The sequence below is a fragment of the Papio anubis genome, chromosome 18 (genome assembly GCF_008728515.1).
Source record: "Papio anubis isolate 15944 chromosome 18, Panubis1.0, whole genome shotgun sequence".
Lineage (NCBI taxonomy): Eukaryota > Metazoa > Chordata > Mammalia > Primates > Cercopithecidae > Papio > Papio anubis.
Window position 1 is genome coordinate 58736709 of NC_044993.1, and position 20420 is coordinate 58757128.

The following is a 20420-nucleotide window of genomic DNA, read 5'->3' on the forward strand; positions in this document are numbered from 1 at the left end:
ATAAACACCTACTGTGTGCTCATACAAACTAAAAATATGTATATTATTATCCAGCTTTTTTTTTTTTTTTCTTGAGACAGTCTCACCCTGTGACATAGGCTGGAGTGCAGTGGCACAATCTGCTCACTGCATCCTGGACCTCCCAAGTAGCTGGGATCACAGGTGTGCACCACCACACCCAGCTAAGTTTTACGTTTTTGGTTTTTTTTTTTGTAGGGACGTGGATCTCACTATGTTGCCCAGACTGGTCTCGAACTCCTGGGCTCAAGTGATCCTCCTGCCTCAGTCTCCCTCCCAAAGTGCTGGGATTATAGGCTGAACCACAGCACCTGGCATTATGAGCATTCTTCTGTACAATGCACCCTTATAGCACAGTGAACACGTCAGACAAGGTACCTGGCCTCAAAGGGCTTATATTGTTAAGAGAGAAACACACTAAATCCATAAGCAGAAAAAGTAACATTTCAGATCTTGATAAGTGCTATGACTAAGGCAAGCTCGTTTGATAGAAAAGGGCTGGGAGGGGTCACTTCAGATACTATGGTCAGGGAAGGCCACTATAGAGAGGCAACCATGCAATTGAACCACAGATGATGCACCATAGGAAAGCATTTTATTGTATCCATGTTAAAGATGAGGAAATAAAGGTGCAGGAAGTTAATTGAGTTGCCTGAGGTCTTACAACTAGTAATTAACAAATCAGGCTTCAGAGCTGGCTCTGACTCCTAAACCCTCCTTCTGTAGCACTATGCTGGAGGCAAAGAGATCTTAGCCATTACAGGGTCTCCCACCCCACTCCTGCCTTCCTGCTGTCCTTAGAATAGCCTTTCTCAAATTCTACTTTGAACTCCTTGCTAATTCCTAAAAACTGCTTAGAGGCAAAAAGGGGAACCCCACCACCTATCAACAGGCTTAAGGAAAGTACCAAATGTCTTTTAGGAAACTTCCCAAACATAAATGAATCATTTACATCCTGCTTCACACTTTACTACCTCTGATGCCTTGCCCCTTGGAATTTTATTTTATTTTATTGTGAGACAGAGTCTCACTCTGTTGCCCAGGCTGGAGTGCAGTGCTGCAATCTAGGCTCACTGCAACCTCCGCCTCCTGGGTTCAAGAAGATTCTTCTGCCTCAGCCTCTCAAGTAGCTGGGATTACAGGTGTTCACCACCATGCCCAGCTAATTTTTCTATTTTAGTAGAGACGGGGTTTCACCATGTTGGCCAGGCTGGTTTCGAACTCCTGACCTCAAGTGCTCCAGCCGCCTCAGCCTCCCAAAGTGCTGGGATTACAGGCGTGAACCACCGCACCAAGCCTCCCCTTAGGAATTTTATTATTTACTTATTTATTGAGATGGAGTCTCACTCTGTCACCCAGGCTAGAGTGCAGTGGTGCGATCTCTGCTCATTGTAACCTCCACCTCCTGGTTCAAGTGATTCTCCTGCCTCAGCCTCCCAAGTAGCTGGAATTATTCCCCCCTTGGATGTTTTTGTTTTGTTTTGTTTTGACAGAGTCTCACTCTGTCACACAGACTGGAGTGCAGTGGCGCGATCTCAGCTCACCGCAACCCCTTCCTCCTGGGTTCAAGCGATTCTCCTGCCTCAGATTCCTGAGTAGCTGGGATTACAGGTGTGTACCACCATGCCCAGCTAATTTTGTAGTTTTAGTAGAGACAGGGTTTCACCATGTTGGCCAGGCTGGCCTCAAACTCCTGACCTCAACTGATCTACTCGCCTCAGCTCTCCCAAAGTGCTGGGATTACAGGCGTGAGCCACTGTGCCTGGACCCCCTTGGAATTTTATTTGGCCCTAACCATTCTGTGAGGTTTCTGGACAGGAACTAATCACCTCAGCTTACAGAGAAATTGAAGCACAAACTGATGAGGTACTGGTGTTGCCTAAATGGCTTTGATCAAGGCATTTAAACTAGTTGGTTCTCAATTTCCCAAATTTTCCATAAAGAAAAAAGAGAGGGCATTGAAATGATAATCATTAAAGTCTTATTTGGGAAAAACATTTAGGGAAATAGGTTTGTCATTGGGTAAAACCTTAAAAATGAAAGGAAATTTTTGGTGTACTTTAAAATGTTTCTCTTGTTCTTTTTAAATTCAATTTGTTTTCCTTGTAGCTTTGGAATATGGCTGAGCAGATAACTCAATTTAACTTCCTTAGGTACTTCCATGATCATTTACTAATTCAAACCACTGAACCTAACACAGGCAGAAGATTGGTTTCTGGGGAGAAAGTCCTTTAATAACAGCTTGGTTAGTTGAAAAGCTGAATTGCATGTAAAGTAGCTACTTAAATAGCACACAAAAAAGTCTTTCGGTTTTAATAAATGTGAAGATTATAATTTGGACAGGGGAAAAACTGAAAGTTACTTGTACTCTCTAAAGTTTTCCCAGCAAATAGGATTACAATTAATAGAGGGTATATACTTAAAACGTATCTTAAGAGAAAATTTATGTATTTTGATTCATAATTGTCTCCTTTCAAGGGCTACTATTCTTTGCTTAGGCTCATAGTCTTTAGAAAGCAGCAATAAAATTACATTTCTTTTAAAAGGATTTGTAATTCAGACTTTTATTCAGACTTCCACTTAATACGACTATTTTGTTTAAAAAATTTTTTTAAATAGACACAAGTGTCACGCCATGTTCCTCAGGCTGGTTTTAAACACCGAGCCTCAAGGGATCCTCCTGTCTCAGCCTCCCAAAGTGCTGGGATTATGGGCATGAGTCACCATGCCCTGGGCATTTTTAATCACTACATTTATGCGTTGTGAGTAGTTACAGCTCTGGACTCAAAAAAATGCCAAGCTAAGTCAAACAAAATGTGTCTGCTTGGTAAAAAGGAATCTAAAAGAAAAATATACATATAAAGAAAATGTGGTCAGGCTCGTTGGCTCAGCCCTGCAATCCTAAAGAGGCCGAGGAAGGAGGATCACTTGAGGCTAGGAGTTCGAGACCAGCCTGGCCAACATGGCAATATCCCGTCTCTGCTAAAAACACAAAAATTAGCCGGGCATGGTGGTGGGCGCCTGTAATCCTAGCTAGTCGGGAGGCTGAGGCATGAGAATCGGTTGAACCCGGCAGGAGGAGGCTGCAGTAAGCCAAGATCCTACCACTGCACTCCAGCCTGGGCAGTGAAGCAAGACTATGTCTCCAAAAAAAAAAAACTAAAAAGGAAATGTGTCTGCATTCTTTTTTCTGGCTAAAAACTATTTTTTTTAAAAAAATTAGAAACCCACGATTACCTTGTTTCTTTTTTAAGATTTTTAGTTAATACGGCTTGTGTTGAGACATGCTCAACTGAAATAAAATGGGGGCGAAAACACCTGTGAAGAGTAGCATATTTGCTTGGTACTCTGAAAAAAACCAAAACGCTAGAAACAGGTTTTTCATCTAATCTCCACTTGGAAAATACTACCTATACACAGACACAATGCAGATTTTTTTCTTTTTCTTTCTTTTCTAAATAGCGATGGAGTTTCACTGTTTCCCAGTCTAGTCTCAAATTTATAGGCTAACAGATCCTCCCTCCGTAGCCTCTCAAAGTATTGGGATTACAGGCCTGAGCCATTGCGCCCAGCCCATAGTCAAGATTTAGTCAGCAGTAATAAATACCTACGCAGGGAGAGGATGTATGCTTGTCATCTGCCTTCTGGAAAATTAAATACAGGCACAAAGGATTCTTCAGTTACATGTCTGATCTTGCCCTCCACAATACCCATCTACAAGAATGTTTACAGGGACGTGTTAATCCCCACGTAATGGGGGTTGCCTATTGAAATAACCTCCCAGTGAGGATTTTTTTGGGGGAAAATGTTCTTGTTTGGCAATTTCGACTTACTGATTCTTTTGCAAAGTCAACTTGTTTCTGGGCAAACTTTAAAAATAAACTTCTAAGGTAGCATTCAGCTAGCAGTTAGCACATCCTAAATTGTGTCTAGATTTAATTTACACAATATGTGCTTTGTTTTTCTAATTTGCAACAGAAAATAGTAAGCAGCTGGTAGTTTCAGAAATCACCCTTTTGCTGAGTCTTAAAATTTTTTCATTCCAGGGAAACGTGAAGATTGTGGGACGCTATTTAAAAAAAAAAAAAAAAAAGCAAACCACACGGCGTATCTGGCCACCTAAGACATAAAAGTATTTGAAACTAACCATAAGGTCTCCTTTCTGCTCGCCCAACCTGTCACTGGAAACGCAGTATTCATTTGTAACCAGCTTTGGAGCAGGACTTTTACAGATAACGTTTTCTTGCCAAAGTCCCCCAAAATCTCTTGATTCTTGGTGGCAACGTCCAGTTGAGTCTTTGCATACCCTTTATTTTTGCCAGTTGGGTAGCAACTTTGCGAGAACCCCGGGGGACCTCGCAGGAAGCCGGGTTGGCAGTTATTTTTTTTCTTCACTTGCCACTAGGTTGCACTAGATTTAGGATGCTAGGGAATATGCGCCATTTAATTTTTAAAAATAAAGTAGGACCATCACGTGACGAGACCTGAGCGAGGGGGTAAAAAAAAAAAGCAGAAACGATCGGGTTTTTCATTGAAATTCCGTTCAAATCGCCTTCCCTCCAAAGCCTGAAAAGAGCCGAATTCTATTAAATCCTGGTTGGCAGGTTTTTTCCTCGGATCCACGTCACGAGCTCTCTCATTCTCCGCTTCAAGGTTCCTTTCGACTCCACAACGTGAAGCCAGGGGGAAGGCCTCCTTAAACTGGGGGTTTTCGCCAAAAAAGCCAGGGTCACCCCCCGGGAAAGTCCCTATTTAGGGGTTTATCGGGAGGGGACTGAGCCTGACGAGGCTGCAGGGCCGCGAGGCCCCGCCCCCCCCGGGGTTCCCAGCATGCCCCGCGCGGACAGGACGCGGCGGAGGAGGCGGGGCGAGGAGGGGGCGGGGCGAAGGGGAGAGAAGGGCGTCGGTTTTGCGACAGGGGCGGTGCGGTGCGGAAGCGGAAGTGGAGGGTGCGCTTGGCGGCGGCGGCGGGAGCTGCGGAGTCGGGAATCAAAACAAAGGGCCTGGGGGGGCGGGGGGAAGGCGGCGGGGCCGGAATGTGAGCGGAGGTGGAGCCGGCGGCAGAGGTGAGTTTGCAGACAGCGCTGCGACCAGACCCCAGCAGGCTCTGTTCCGGGGCCAGCGGGGCGGGACGGAGGACAGTACCCTCTCTTTCCCCTGGTGGGATGGTGGTGGAGGGGGCAGGTTGGCTAACTGGGACGCGCCAGTCGGCCCCCCCAAGAAAGAGTTGGCTTGTCTCCCTTTCGGGTCCATTCACTGCTGTCACTGTTGGCGCCGCTGTTCCCCTTCGAGGGTATTTGGCTCCTCGCCCGCCCCTGTCTGTCTGACCCCCAGAGGGGCCCTCCAGGAGTGAAGTGCACAGCTGGAAGGTTAAGAGAGAAGGAAAGGGGCGGGTGTTTTTGCAACACCCTCCCCCCTCCCCGGCCGTTTTGCATTCTCCTCGGCCTTTTAGCAAGCCGTAGGGTGTAGTCTCAGGGTTGACAGATAGTGTTTAGGGCTTCAGCCACTCTCACTAGTAGTTGTAACGCGACCTCTTGATACACCTTTTAGAGTTTCTCAAGCACCTTTACGGTAATACCAAGAGTTGTCCAATTGCATTTGTATCTTTTGGACTTCTCTGAGCGGTAAATCTCTGAGCGGTAAATATTCTTCTGTTTTGCAAATCGGTGTATTGAAACCTAAACTGTCTTCCTAGATATTTATTAAGCTTTATTCGTTCAACAGTTTTTTATTGAAATGTGCCAGGCATTGTACTAAGGGCAGGAGACGGAATAGTGAATAAGAAAACATAGTCTCTGCTGTCATGGAGTTTATATTCTAAATGGGGAGAAAGATAATAAAATAAGCTAAAAAGGCCACTTTAAACATAGAGCTATGGGGGAGAAAACGGTAATGGGATGGAGTGGTGTGGGGTCAAGGACTAGATTGGGTGCTAAAGAAACACCGTTTGCTAAATGTTCCCTGTAATTATCCAAACAACGGCCTTGTAAGGTGGTTTCTATTATTGTCACACCCATTTTAGAGATGGGATCTGAGGTTCAGAGAGATTGTGAGTTGTCCAAAGCTGCACCACGGTAGAATTGGAGACCAAAATGCAGACAGTCGACAGAGTCAACCGAATTGCTCAAAAGAGTTGGAGAGAGTGACAGAAAGGAGACCATCACTCAAGTCAAACAGAACCTGCTTTTGGCTATCTAAGTTGCTTCGTGGATAATATTTGGGAAATTTTCAGGGTGCAGGCACCTGAAAGTTTTTACTTTTAATCGCTTGTATTGTGCAGTATTGAAGGCACCTTGGTGTAGTGGAAAGGGGTGAACAAACCTAATTTTGTGTCAGGCTCGCTACAAAACTTCATTAAGTTTGTGTTTCCCCCTCTGCAAAAATGTAGCTAATTTCTCCCCTGTCTACCTCCCAGAATTATTGCGAAAATTATATAAGTGGTTCCCACCGTCTGGGTTTTTTTCATTATATTCCTTGTGCCAAGCACAGACCTGCTGCATAGTAGATACTAAGTAAATATTTGCTGAATGAAGACATAAGCAATGTTAAATGAAAATACCTTGTAAACTAGATTATACTGTAAATGTCGGCTCACTTTCAGGATTTGGCTTTGAAGAAGTTTGAGAAAATGTTTAAGTTGTGTACACCTTGAATATCACAGATGCTTAGGATTTTGAGGGGAGCTTTTTGGGGGACATAAAACCTGTATCTAATAGGAAAAGCAAGAGTCGTAATTTACTATCAGTGGTAGCAGTTAAATCTATCCCTGTCTCCAAATTAACCACTCCCCATAGTGTGTAGTGGGTAAATGGTGTGCTTTATTAATTAAATTCTTCATTCAACTAATGTTTACCTTGTATTTACAGAATAGAGGGCATTTTGGTTGGCACAAGAGATGCAGTGGTGAAAATAGACAGTGGGGTTCATGTATCTAATTTTTTTTTTTTTTCTGTGTAATGCAGTGGCAGGGGAGAAATTAGCCACATTTTACATAGGAGGAAACAGAAACTTCAAAACGAAAATTTTTTTAGAGATGGAATCTCACTCTGTTGCCCACGCTGAAGGGCAGTGGCCCAATCATAGTTCACTGCAGCCTCAAATTCTTGGGCTCAAGAGATCCTCCCACCTCAGTCTCTCTAGTAGCTGGGACTACGTGCACGCTGCCACACCATGCTAATTTTTTAAACTTTATTTTATTTTAGAGCTGTGATCTTGCTGTGTTGCCCAGGCTGACAAAAGAGCCACATAGTAAATAAGGCTTTGTGGGCCATACAGTCTCTTTACAGAGACTCTCTTGGCAGCTCTGCAATTGGAATGCAAAAGCAGCCATAGGCAGTATTTAAATGAATGAGTGTGTCTGTGTCCCAGTAAAACTTTATTTATGGACACTGAAATTTGAATTCATGTAATTTTGTTTGTTTTTGAGATAGGGTCTCACTCTGTCGCCCAGGCTGCAGTGCAGTGGCACAGTCACAGCTCACTGCAGCCTCGACCTCCTGGGCTCAAGCAATCCTCATACCTCAGCCTCCCAAGTAGCTGGGACTACAGGCTTGCACCACCATGCTCAGCTAATTTTTTGTATTTTTTGTAGAGATGGGGTTTTGCTGTGTTGCCCAGGCCGGTCGGGAACTCCTGGGTTCAAGCAATCCACCGACCTTGGCCTCCCAAAGTGCTGGGTTTATAGGCCTGAGCCACGGTAGGGTGGCTCGCTTGCATTTATTGTTGAGACCTGTAAGAGTGTTGTTGCCCTGGCATAGATATGACACATCTGCGACTTGAGATTTTTCTATCAGTTAGATTTTCAGTGATAGATCAGATTGCACTTCATCCTTAGTAAAACTAAGAAATTGGTTCAATTTGTTCTGTAGCAAATCAGATTCAAAGTCCACAGAGGCCACTTAGTTTGGACCTTCCATGCTCGGATCAAAGAAACAGTGCAAGACGTTGTTCTTAAATCACTTTTAAAATCTTACACATAGTTGTTAATGAGGATGTGGTGGTGGCTCTTTTACTCAGGTTAGATGCTCTCTTCTGTTAACTTTTGACTTTCCTAAGCAGAGTCTTTAAGGAGAGAGAGCCGAAAAGAATTCAGAAAAACTAGAAAAAATTGATCACAGCCAAGTGAGGAGGTAAAGTCTCACTCTGGAGTATACAAGTTTCCAAGATAGGGTTACTTATCTCAAGCATGGTTATGTGTAGAAAGGAAACAGGACTCACGGAGAGTTCATTTTTCATTTGAAGAGCTATGGAACATGAAGAATTGCAGATTATAGATTTTTTAAAAAATCAGATTGATAGAGTTGGATTTTAAGCATAAACAGAGTCAACCAAGTTTGCCAAATTTTATTAACCTGTAATTTGCTCTGATACTTATTCTTTTGTGGTTTTTTTCCTTCATTTATTTTATTATTATTATTTTGTTTAAGGTTTGAACTGTTGGCCAGGTGCAGTGGCTAATGCCTGTAATCCCAACACTTTGGGAGGCCGAGGAGGGTGGATCACTTGAGGTCAGGAGTTCAGGACCAGCCTGGCCAAGTTGGTGAAACCCCATCTCTACTAAAAATATAAAATTTAGCCAGGCATGGTGGCAGGCTCCTGTAGTCCCAGCTACTCGGGAGGCTGAGGCAAGAAAATCACTTGAACCTGGGAGGCAGAGGTTGCAGTGAGCTGAGATCGTACCACTGCATGCCAGCCTGGGCGACAGAGCAAGACTCCCTCTCGAAACAAAGATTTGAATTGTTGAGAGCCATTGCACTGTAAATATAGCTGCAGTGTTGCAAAATTTGTACTTATGCAAGGAAATAACACTGACATCTTACTCGTTCCTAACAGGGTGGAAGAATGAAAGAAAAGAAAGATGAAAGAATGTTGAATCACTTTGCATGGCTGTATGATGGAAGGAAAGGGAACTGAGAACTCCTGCAGTAGAACACGTGGATGGCTTCAACAAGATAATGACGCTAAGCCATGGCTTTGGAAATTCTCTAATTGCTTTTCTCGTCCTGAGCAGACGCTGCCACATAGTCCCCAAACGGTAACTATACGCAAGACTAAGGACGTAGCGGGTTCCTCATCCAAATAGATGAGAGAGGTCCATTTGGTCTGGGATACAGTCTCTCATTCTGGAGTCTCTGCCACATTTTTCTGTAGATCTTGCCTGTATTGCCCCTTGTACCATATTATAATGTGAGAGCACAGCATGATTTTTTAACTCCTCTATTTCACTCTGAGTACCAGTAGATGCCTTAAATATTTAATGGTAAAATTTGGGAAAGATTTCTTTCTCATTAAAGTCACAGGTAACAAAGATTAAAAGTCCACATTGTGGAGTAAAATCAGAAGAAAGTACAAAATATGTTGTATTTTACTGTAGCCCTCTGAGTTTTGAGTCTATAATCTAGGAAGGGTTGGGAAGAGCTTATCACTGCCTGTTTTTTTTCTTTGAGATTTCTCTTGAATATTTATTTCTCAGTACAAATTTATGTCTCCTAACGTCTTGCTTACTCATTGTGATTTTCACATTTTCTTTTCTTTTTTTTTTTCTTTTTTTTGAGACGGAGTCTTGCTCTGTCGCCCAGGCTGAAGTGCAGTGGCCAGATCTCAGCTCACTGCAAGCTCCGCCTCCCGGGTTTACGCCATTCTCCTGCCTCAGCCTCCGGAGTAGCTGGGACTACAGGCGCCCGCCACCTCGCCCGGCTAGTTTTTTGTATTGTTTTAGTAGAGACAGGGTTTCACTGGGTTAGCCAGAATGATCTCGATCTCCTGACCTCGTGATCTGCCCGTCTTGGCCTCCCAAAGTGCTGGGATTACAGGCTTGAGCCACTGCGCCTGGCCACCTTTTTTTTTTTTTTTTTTGAGATGGAGTCTTCTCTGTTGCCCAGGCTGGAGTGCAGTGGTGCGATCTCGGCTTATTGCAACCTCTGCCTCCCTGGTTTAAGCAGTTCTCCTGCCTCAGCCTCCTGAGTGGCTGAGATTACAGGCCTGCACCACCATACCTGGCTAATTTTTTTGTATTTTTAGTGAAGATGGGGTTTCGCCGTGTTGGCTAGGCTTGGTCTTGACATCCTGACCTCAAGTGATCCTCCTGCCTCAGCCTCCCAAAGTGCTGGGATTACAGGCATGAGCCACCGCGCCCGGCCAATTTTGACATTTCCTGATTTCATTTCATGCACTTATGTTACCACCTTTCTAGTTCTTATTTTGTATTGTACTTGGGATTCAAGTGAGATTGTACTACAATTTTATATAAGGGTATTAGTAACTTTTTTTAAAATTATTTTTTGAGACGGAGTCTCGCTCAGCTTCCTAGGCTGTAGTGCAGTGGCACAATCTTGGCTCACTGCAACCACTGTCCCCCGGGTTCAAGGGAGTCTCCCGTCTCAGCCTCCCTAGTAGCTGGGATTACAGGCATCCGCCATCATGCCCAGCTAATTTTTGCATTTTGGTAGAGATGGGGTTACACCATGTTGGCCAGGCTGGTCTTGAACTACTGACCTTAGGTGATCCACCCGCCTTGGCCTCCCAAGTGCTGGGATTACAGGCGTGAGCTGCCGCGCCCGGCTGGGTATTAATAACTTTTTAAAAACCAATTTAATTCTCTATTTTTTCTAGGTTTTCACTATATGGTTGTCTTTGTTGCAAGGCATCAAGTAATTTGAGTCATTTTAGGAGTGTTTTATTTTAGGGACAGTTGACGATGAGGGTTGGCATCAAAAGCAAGGCTTCCTGGGATGGGATGGTAGATCTCGTCCTTATGGAGTCACACAATTCAGAATTACTTGGTCAACTTTACAGATCTTGAAACTCAATTTTGTCAGTGGCATGCAGAATGGAGTAGGTTCGGGGGATCAACTCATAATAAGCCTGCCTGTATGAGCCTGATCTGTATAAATCAGAGTACCATTGTGTTAATTTCAGTCTGACTATAATTACCAAGAGGGCAGTTCATTGGCTGGTCAGCCCATTGCTGTTACCTCCCTTTTAGGGAAAGTTTAGCTGAAAATTCACATTTCTTCCAGATGAGCATATGCTCCCAGGTGAGTGTAGAATCACAGCAAAAGGAGTGGAATTGTAGGTGTCAGATGGACCCTCGGGTGCTGTGAAGGGTGAGCACGTCTCGGTCACTGTAGCAGGGCACCCTCTTCATCTTAATGGCTCTTGCAGTCAGCCTGTGAAGGCGGATGAGTTTAGTCCCCTTTCAGTGGCTAGGTGCTGTGCCAGGTGCTCTATGTGCTCTATCTTATTTTATCCTCCTAGCAACTCTAGGAGGTATATTGTATTGTTCCCAATTTATGGATGAGGAAACCAAAGTGTAGGTTAATAACTTACCCAAGGTCATAGAACTGTTGATTATCAGATTCTAACCCAGGTCTCTGCCAATGATGCTCTGCTTAGAACCTTTGTAATATACTGGCTTCCTGTGTTTATGTTGGAGTCATGTGGCAAACGGTTTGTCTTGGATCTTTTTCTCGAATAGTTTTCTAATTTCTCTAAATCTTTTCACTGGCTACAGTATAATTGTCATTATGGCTTTAGGTCATTATATCTCAGGGTTTATGAAATGTCATCAGCAACATGGGTGGGCCATCTGGGTAGATGGCTGATCTCATCTGTGTTTGAAACTTTACTCCTTTCCTTGGGGGATCTTACTGAAATCCCTTAGGAACTGACCACGGGAACTATAAAGGATTGTCCTCAAACCACCGTGTGTGTTAGCCGCCTTTATTGAATGCTGTTTGTGTGACTGTGTTGTTTTCATACCACCTATTTTGTCTTCAGAGGATTCTATGAGGCAAGGGGAAATTATCAAAAGGAAGTTACTGAGGCATGGCGGCTGCTAAAGATGTAAATAGGCCCTCCCATCCCAGTCTGTTTCGATTCAGGAAGCATGTAGTCTTCATTTTAGTTGTGTGTTCCAATGTTCACTTCCTGCAGACCTCTCTGAAGAATGTTCCTGATTTTAACTAGCTGTGATTCCATTTTGTTCAGTTATGATTTAGTGATGTAACAGAATTGAACACTTTTTCTGTTTGTGAATGCAGTAGGATATGAGTAACCAAAAAAACCATGGGCCTCATAAAATTAATTTATGTTTTGATTTTCTTTTCTCAGAAAGAGTACATGGAGAACAAGAAAGTTGCTGTGGAACTAAAGGATGTACCATCTCCCCTTCATGCTGGCTCTAAGCTTTTTCCAGCAGTCCCACTTCCTGATATTCGTTCTCTTCAGCAGCCTAAAATACAGCTTTCATCTGTCCCCAAAGTAAGCTGCTGTGCTCATTGCCCTAATGAACCCTCCACTTCGCCAATGCGTTTTGGTGGTGGTGGTGGCGGTAGTGGAGGTACCAGTAGCTTGATTCACCCGGGCGCACTGTTAGACTCGCAAAGCACCAGGACAATCACGTGTCAGGTAGGGTCAGGGTTTGCTTTCCAGTCTGCATCTTCACTCCAGAATGCCTCAGCTAGGAACAATTTGGCAGGCATTGCAAGTGACTTTCCCAGCATGTGTCTAGAGAGTAACCTGTCTTCCTGCAAACACCTGCCCTGTTGTGGAAAACTCCACTTCCAATCATGTCATGGTAATGTGCACAAGCTACATCAGTTTCCGACTCTGCAGGGCTGCACCTCCGCTGGCTATTTCCCCTGTTCTGATTTCACAAGTGGGGCTCCGGGGCATTTGGAAGAGCACATTTCACAGTCGGAGCTAACGCCTCACTTGTGCACCAACTCTTTGCACCTTAATGTGGTACCTCCGGTTTGTTTAAAGGGCTCACTTTACTGCGAAGACTGTCTAAACAAGGTTCGTATGTTTTTATTTCTTACGTTGGGTGCAGCTGAGGATTGAGGAATGACTTTTTTGAAGTGGATTTATCTTGAAAAGTCTTTATTATATATGGGGTTGAAGGTTCTCCCATGGTATAGGGGAGTCTCCTCATCAGCATAATTTTTGCTGGTTCTGAAAGAAACAGAGGGTAAAATGGGAGAGCATTCAGAAAAGTAGAGAGTCATTATTTTTGTAGTTTATACTTTTAGAGCCTCTTGTTGCAATAAATCTATTTCTTATATGTGAGACTAGGTTGGCAAAGCCTTCGTGTTCTATCTTTAAAGACTAAAGCACAATGAATTTCTTATAACTTACATTAAACTTACACATAAGTCCATTCATGTAATGTAGATAACTGCATATTGTCTTTTTGCAATAATGTGGGAAACCTGAAACTTGGCCTCAGTCACATTGGTGTTCAAGTGAGACTTTACTACCCTTTATGTAAAATATGTGTGAGGTCTTCGTTGCAGCAGACTCATGCCCCAAAATGTAAAGATCTGACCACGTGAATATCTTTCTTGATCATGTCAAGTCACTTCTGGAAATGAATTTACAAATTGATAGCTAATGGTTCTTGGAAAGATTATTTGAAAGTATGTTTTCTTACAGGCTAGCAAGTGGAAAGATAAAACACTTAGTGTGTTTTCAGTTGTTGTATATAACTCCAGCTTCTGAAATGATGTATCTGACACCTCCTCCTTTTTAAAAAAAATTTAAAACAGCCAGCAAGAAATAGCATAATCGATGCAGCTAAAGTTTGGCCAAATATACCACCTCCAAATACTCAACCTGCACCTCTTGCTGTCCCTCTGTGTAATGGCTGTGGAACCAAAGGAACAGGGAAGGAGACCACGTTGTTATTGGCGACCAGTCTAGGCAAAGCTGCTTCAAAATTTGGTAAATGACAGTATGGCATAAATTGTGCATATTTAAATAGCTTTCAATATCTGATACTAACATTGCATTTAATCACCTTTGAAGGATTCCTTATGGTTCTAAAGCTACTGTGTGTGTGAGTCTCCGTTTCCATATCTTGGTAGAAATCTTTTTTTTATTACAGACCAGGAAGTCATTTGCCCTTTATGTTGGGCCGAGGCTGTACACAGAAGCTGTGTATAGAAAAATTGGTAGTATATCAGGAGAAATAAAAGTGCTGGAAAAGATTTGGTGTCACCTTAGGTTGGAAATCACACTTGTTGATGGTATACTCCCTAGAAATGTTCAGAATAATTTAGTAATGGCTGATTAAAAACGGTATTTGAAAACCAAAGAGTTCTCAGTAAAAATAATTTCCCTGAAAAGTAGTTAATGCGATACGTTTTGAAAACATTTTTAAAATGTTAAATCAGATGTTAATGCAGCGTTAACTCAGAATCAATGACAGTAACAGCTTCACCCTTTGTCAGCTCCTCAGTGCTGGTTAATACCAAGTAGGTAGATAAGTGTGGGCTAATCTTGAAAGTCGGATCTTGGAGCTGCAGAATCCGGCCAGTTAATGTGCTCGTGTTTAGGGAAGCATCACTGCTTAATGTCAGAATGGCTCATGCTTTGAGATGGATTTATTGTGGGCTTAAAGTCACTTGATTTTTAGATTTGTCTTCTCCTGAAACACAGGAATAATCTCTTAGAGTGATACTTTGACAGCTTGATTGCTTATTAGGTCAACCAGTGAGGTTGGTAGCCTTAAAACTTAGAATTAATTAATAATTTAGTTTTTCTACCACTCAGAATGATAGGTAGTTTATTATCTTATTTTAATTTGCCATTTGTTTTCCACTACAAGTGATCGAAAATGTTAACATTTCTTAAGGGTCACCAGAAGTTGCAGTAGCTGGACAGGTGCTAGAAAACTTACCTCCCATTGGAGTTTTTTGGGATATTGAAAACTGCTCTGTTCCCTCTGGCCGGTCAGCAACTGCTGTTGTGCAAAGAATCCGTGAGAAGTTTTTTAAAGGCCACAGAGAAGCAGAATTCATCTGTGTGTGTGACATCAGTAAAGAAAACAAGGAAGTTATTCAAGAGCTAAATAATTGCCAGGTAAAAAAAAAAAAAAAGTAATAATTTTAATCTATAGTAGAGGAATAAGCAGATGTATGTTTGTTTTGAGACAGAGTCTTAAGTGTCACCCAGGCTGGAGTGCTGTGACGCAGTCATGGCTCACTGCAGCCTCGAACCCTGGGACCCCAGTGATCCTCCCACCTCAGCCTCCCAAGTAGCCGGGGTCACAGATGCACGCTGTCATGCTCGGCTCATTTTTTATTTTTTGTAGAGACAAGGTCTCCCTATGTTCCAACCAGAAACAAACTGAGAACCCATGACTGTATTCTCTCCCTTGAACACCCCTGGATGGCTTTCAGGATCTGGAGTTAGGTGGTGGAGGCTCATCTCAAACTCCTGGGATCAAGCAGTCCTCTTGCCTTGGCCTCTCAAAGTGCTGTACATGTGTGGGTTTTTGTTTTTGTTTTTGTTTTTTTGGAATTCTGATTGAAAATTTGTTTAATGATAATGCATTTGTACCAAGTTTTCAAATAAATTAGCAAAAGACCACTTCCAAAGTACTAGAAATAATTTAATCATTCTTATCTTTCAGTTATGCTCCCTAATTTATACTTTAGTTCTATACTGGTATAATGGTTATATATGTATTTTTTCCTTTGATTTTCATTACTGCTGTTTGAACCAGGCACGCAGAATATATTATTTACAATTTACAAATTAAACTGAGGCCCTAAGAGGTGAAGAAACTTCTTTAAGATCACTTGGCCAGGAAGAGCAAGGATATGAATCTAGATTTGTCTGACCCCAAGAGTCTGTGTTTTTAAGCTGAAACTAGAAATCAGGTCTTTTGACTTTTAGACAATTAATTCTATTGATAGCCCATATTGCTTGTCTAAAATGATATACCCATGTTCTTTACAAAAACCAGCAAGTTGTTATTGTGTATTGCAGGTGCCTGAGGCACCTTTCTCAAAATTACTTTTGAGAAATTAACCTTTCTCAAAATTAACCTTTCCTTCCTTTGGAGACTTACATGTGAACCTGATAGTTATAACAAAAATAAATGCATTTTAGCTCCCTTAGGGGATATCCTCCCTCCTGTCTCCACCACCTAGCCCCAGATTCTGAAAGCCATCCAGAGGTGTCCAAGGGAGACAATACAATCATGGATTCTCAGTTTCTGTTTCTGGTTGGGCTAGTAAAGCACCTTCCTTATCTCTCTTTTCTGCTTATTAGTAGAGACAGAAACTAAAAACCATGGCTTCAGGCTACTAAAAGCCTAAAACAAAACAGAAAACAACAAAATAAGGCGGGTTGCACAAGCTTGCATGGGTACCATAGACAGATGACATACAACACAGCCTTAAGTATTATTTTAGTCATTTATCTGATCTCTACCACTTCCAAATTGTTGGCAGAAGCTATTAGAGCAAATTTAACTGAGTTCAAATTTCACTTCCTATTTTCTACTTATTTTCTGAAAAGAGGATGAAAGAAATGCAAAAACAGAAGATTGGAGATGAGAGCAGGGTTAGTCACAGACCCAGTTAGTTCATATCGAGAACCAATGTTGAGATTACTGAGATCTGGTTGTAATTTTTTTACCATTCCTAATAGTAATGAGAATTTTTTTTTTTATCAAGAATTACTTATTAAAATATGGGCAGACATCAGTGATAGACTGGATAAGGAAAATGTGGCACATACACACTATGGAATACTATGCAGCCATAAAAAAGAATGAGATAATGTCCTTTGTAGGGACATGGATGAAGCTCGAAGTCATTATTCTCAGCAAACTAATGCAGGAACAGAAAACCAAACAGTGCATGTTCTCACCTTCTAAGTGGGAGTTAAACAGTGAGAACACATGGACATGGGGAGGGGAACAACACACACTGGGGTCTGTCTGTCAGGGGGTTAGGGCAAGGGGAGGAAGAGCATTAGAACAAATACCTAATACATGTGGGGCATAAAACCTAGATGATGGGTTGATAGGTGCAGCAAACCACCATGGCGCATGTATAATATGCGTTCTGCACACGTACCCCAGAACTTAAAGTATAATAAAATTTAAAAAAAAATAAAAAATATGGGCAGAATATGTAGCAGTTTTCTAGCCTCAGCTCCTGCTTATTCACCCTTGTTATAAATTAATGCAGGTAACCGTTGCCCACATCAATGCGACTGCAAAGAATGCCGCTGATGATAAACTACGGCAGAGTCTCCGCAGGTTTGCAAATACCCACACTGCTCCAGCCACAGTGGTTCTTGTGTCAAGTAAGTACAGAAACATCTGCTAACTTCAGCTAAACTCACTGCATGGGAAATTATCGCAGAAGCCAGAAACATGCGAAAGTAAAACGTATCCCCAAAGAGGCTGAAGTGCATGAGACATGTTTATGATTATTGTTGAGAACTGTTTAGAAAAAAATTGGGTCTAGGTAGATTTCTGTGTTTCCTCCTTGGAACTTGAGTTATTGTGGGACCAGGTTTATTTTTTATTTGTATTTTATTCATTTATTTTGAGATGAGAGTTTCGCTTTTGTTGCCCAGGCTGGAGTGCAAGGCTTGCAAGGCTCACCGCTACCTCCGCCTCCCAGATTCAAGCGATTCTTCTGCCTCAGCCTCCCGAGTAGCTAGGATTGCAGGCATGCGCCACCACGCCCAGCTAATTTTGTATTTTTAGTAGAGATGGGGTTTCTCCATATTGGTCAGGCTGGTCTCAAACTCCCGACCTCAGGTGATCCACCCTCCTTGGCCTCCCAAAGTGCTGGAATTACAGGTGTGAGCCACTGCGCCTGGCCGGGACCAGGTTTATTGAAAAATGTGATTTTTTTTTCTTCCTTTTTTTTTTTTGGAGACAGAGTCTCGCTGTGTCGCCCAGGCTGGAGTGCAGTGGCCGGATCTCAGCTCACTGCAAGCTCCGCCTCCCGGGTTTATGCCATTCTCCTGCCTCAGCCTCCCGAGTAGCTGGGACTACAGGCGCCCGCCACCTCACCCGGCTAGTTTTTTGTATTTTTTAGTAGAGACGGGGTTTCACTGTGTTAGCCAAGATGGTCTCGATCTCCTGACCTCGTGATCCGCCCGTCTCGGCCTCCCAAAGTGCTGGGATTACAGGCTTGAGCCACCGTGCCCGGCCTCTTCCTTTTTTTTTTACCTTGTGCTCAGTATTACTAATTTTTAAAGTTTAAGATAAATTTCAAATTTGAGTCTCCCCAACGTATTTGCTCCCTTTTAATACTGAAAGTAACATATGTGTCTTGGAATTCTTTTGATAAGATTGTCTTACATTCTTCTGCTGTGAAATGTGTTTCTTTCCTAAGAAATGGGGGAAGAAATTTTGAATATAGTCCAGCCTTTCCTTTCTTCTCAGTGGGTGTCAATAGAGTTGTCTGTCTTTGTCAAGTGTTTCTAATGTTTGGGGATGGGGTTGGTCTGTACCTTTTCTTTCAGCTGATGTCAATTTTGCATTGGAACTTAGTGACCTGAGACACAGGCATGGTTTCCACATTATTTTGGTCCATAAAAACCAGGCCTCAGAAGCACTGCTGCATCATGCTAACGAGCTGATCAGATTTGAAGAGTTCATTTCCGACTTGCCCCCCAGGTTACCACTAAAAATGCCAGTAAGTGGGTTTGCGTTATTTTGCCATTTTCCAATATTACATTGTGGAGGCCGAAAGCCCATAGTAAGGGGGTTGCCAGGCCCAGAGGGGGCTGTTCTTTGTAAGAGGTGGGTTAGATTTTGAAGTAAGGCTTAGAAACCTTCAGTTCTTCTCTTACAAATATACAGAGAATTGGTATGTATGAAGTTTGCTTTTATTTATTTCAAAATATCATGTGAAATTGACTTGTAGATTTACCTTCCCAACTTGCCAGTGTCTTCAAAGCTAACAGTGTTTTGTGTCAGGTGGATAGAAATAACAGATTAAAAGTCATTATTCTTTTCGCTTGCAAGTATTATGGGTAGAGAATATGGCAAGGGTTCTCACATACTTGTGTGGTTGGCGCCAAATAAGTGGAGTCATTGTGCATTTTTTTCGGTATTTAATCCTTAAGCTTCAGCGGGCCTCTGAGACTGTGCTTTCTATTGTGCATTCCCTGTGGTGCATGGGCACAGTTAGCAGGAGTGGTTATTGCTCCACCTGTGTGTAGCCTGTTTAAGCCATATACTGGGAGGGTGTGAGCACGTTTCCAGGACTAGCATTTCTGATAGACTTGACTTGGGATAAGAATGCTTATTGCAGTGCTGAGCTGTGTTTAAGCTGTTTGGCAAATATGTGTGTAACTCTGAAAGAAATAATGATAATGGAGAAGTAGCCATGGTGTGGGTGATCCAGGAGAGTGGGCAGTCCCATACATTAAATGCAGTCTTCCTATGTAACTTAATAACTGAGAGTTACAGAAGTACGTTAGAAATGATCTCATGCAAAGTCCTCATTTAATGGAGGAAAAAATCAGCTCTTAGAAAAAGTAAACGGGTCATCGGTGATTGCAGCAGTTAAGAGAGTGGGCCCCGGGTGTCCTGATTCCGGCACTTGCCTGCTAGTCCCCAGTGTCCCCTGATACCCAAGAAGCCCTTTGTCTGGTCTAAGATGAAACTCATGCTATGGACAGTTCAGAGTTGTGGATACCAGAGGCTTACCCAGGGAGTAAACATACATAGGCCTTACCTTCATCTTTTGAGGCTCTTTCCTAACTCACCTTTGTCATTATTTGTTTTTAGTCACTTGGCTGTAGTTATATTTCTTCCCTTTTGCTTCTGTTTGATGCTCACTTTTCTAACTTTGAAGGCCTTAAGTAAATACAGTGTTTTTTTCCCGGGAGGTGAAGGTTGCAGTGAGCTGAGATCGCGCCACTGCACTCTAGCCTGGTTGACAGAGCGAGACACTGTCTCAAAAAAAAAAAAAAAAGTAAAGGTAGTGTTTTAGGTAAGAACTTGCCCACTTTGGAGATTCTTATTCTTTATGGTTAAAAAAAAAAAAAAAAAAAAAAAAAGCTTTGATAGTTCAAAACATTTAGTCTTGCTGGATGTTTTTTTCCCATCCACTAGAGTGATAATTTAAGGTACATTTATTTTTATGTTCTTTAGTCTGTTCCTTTAATTTTAATAAATTAAACATATATTGGTACTGCCTGGGTTTTGAGTCCCAGGTGTAATAGGAAAAGTGTAGATTTTGTTGATAATTGGTCAGTACCCTGTAAATAAAAAGAAAAGCCTCTGATTAGAAAAGTATGGTATGGGCCGAGTGAGGTGGCTCACGCCTGCAATCCCAGTACTTTGGGAAGCTGAGGTGGGCAGATCACAAATCACCTGAAGTCAGGAGTTTGAGACCAGCCTGGCCAACATGGCGAAACCCCATCTCTACTAAAAATACAAAAATTAGCCAGGTGTGGTGGCGGGCACTGGTAATCCCAGCTACTTGGGAGGCTGAGGCAGGAGAATCACTTGAACCTGGAAAGTGGAGGTTGCAGTAAGCCGAGATCACACCACTGCACTCCAGCCTGGGTGACAGAGTAGACTCTATCTCAAAAAATAAAAATAAAAAAAGTATGGTATGATCATTGTAAAAACA

The 20420-nt window shown here is 42.5% G+C and overlaps 2 protein-coding genes across 5 annotated transcripts in view; one reads left to right on the top strand and one right to left on the bottom strand.

Annotated features, from left to right (window-relative positions):
* NDE1 (nudE neurodevelopment protein 1) overlaps positions 1-4831 on the bottom strand; it is an 82670-nt gene extending 77839 nt beyond the window's left edge. Inside the window, exon 1 of the mRNA XM_009196069.4 lies at positions 4166-4831. The gene's annotated coding sequence lies outside the window, so the exon portion shown is untranslated. The remainder of the gene's footprint in view (positions 1-4165) is intronic.
* Positions 4832-4936: 105 nt separating this feature from the next.
* MARF1 (meiosis regulator and mRNA stability factor 1) overlaps positions 4937-20420 on the top strand; it is a 48269-nt gene continuing 32785 nt past the window's right edge. For 2 of the 4 annotated variants that reach the window (XM_017953212.3, XM_003916585.4), the window contains exons 1-7: positions 4937-5084; positions 8851-9052; positions 12130-12816; positions 13566-13740; positions 14654-14880; positions 17004-17121; positions 18298-18470. In XM_017953212.3, coding sequence (XP_017808701.1) covers positions 8909-9052; positions 12130-12816; positions 13566-13740; positions 14654-14880; positions 17004-17121; positions 18298-18470 — 1524 coding nt within the window. In that variant the 5' untranslated portion in view covers positions 4937-5084; positions 8851-8908. The remainder of the gene's footprint in view (positions 5085-8850; positions 9053-12129; positions 12817-13565; positions 13741-14653; positions 14881-17003; positions 17122-18297; positions 18471-20420) is intronic. The other 2 variants (XM_009196064.3, XM_009196061.3) reach the window with 1 other exon arrangement.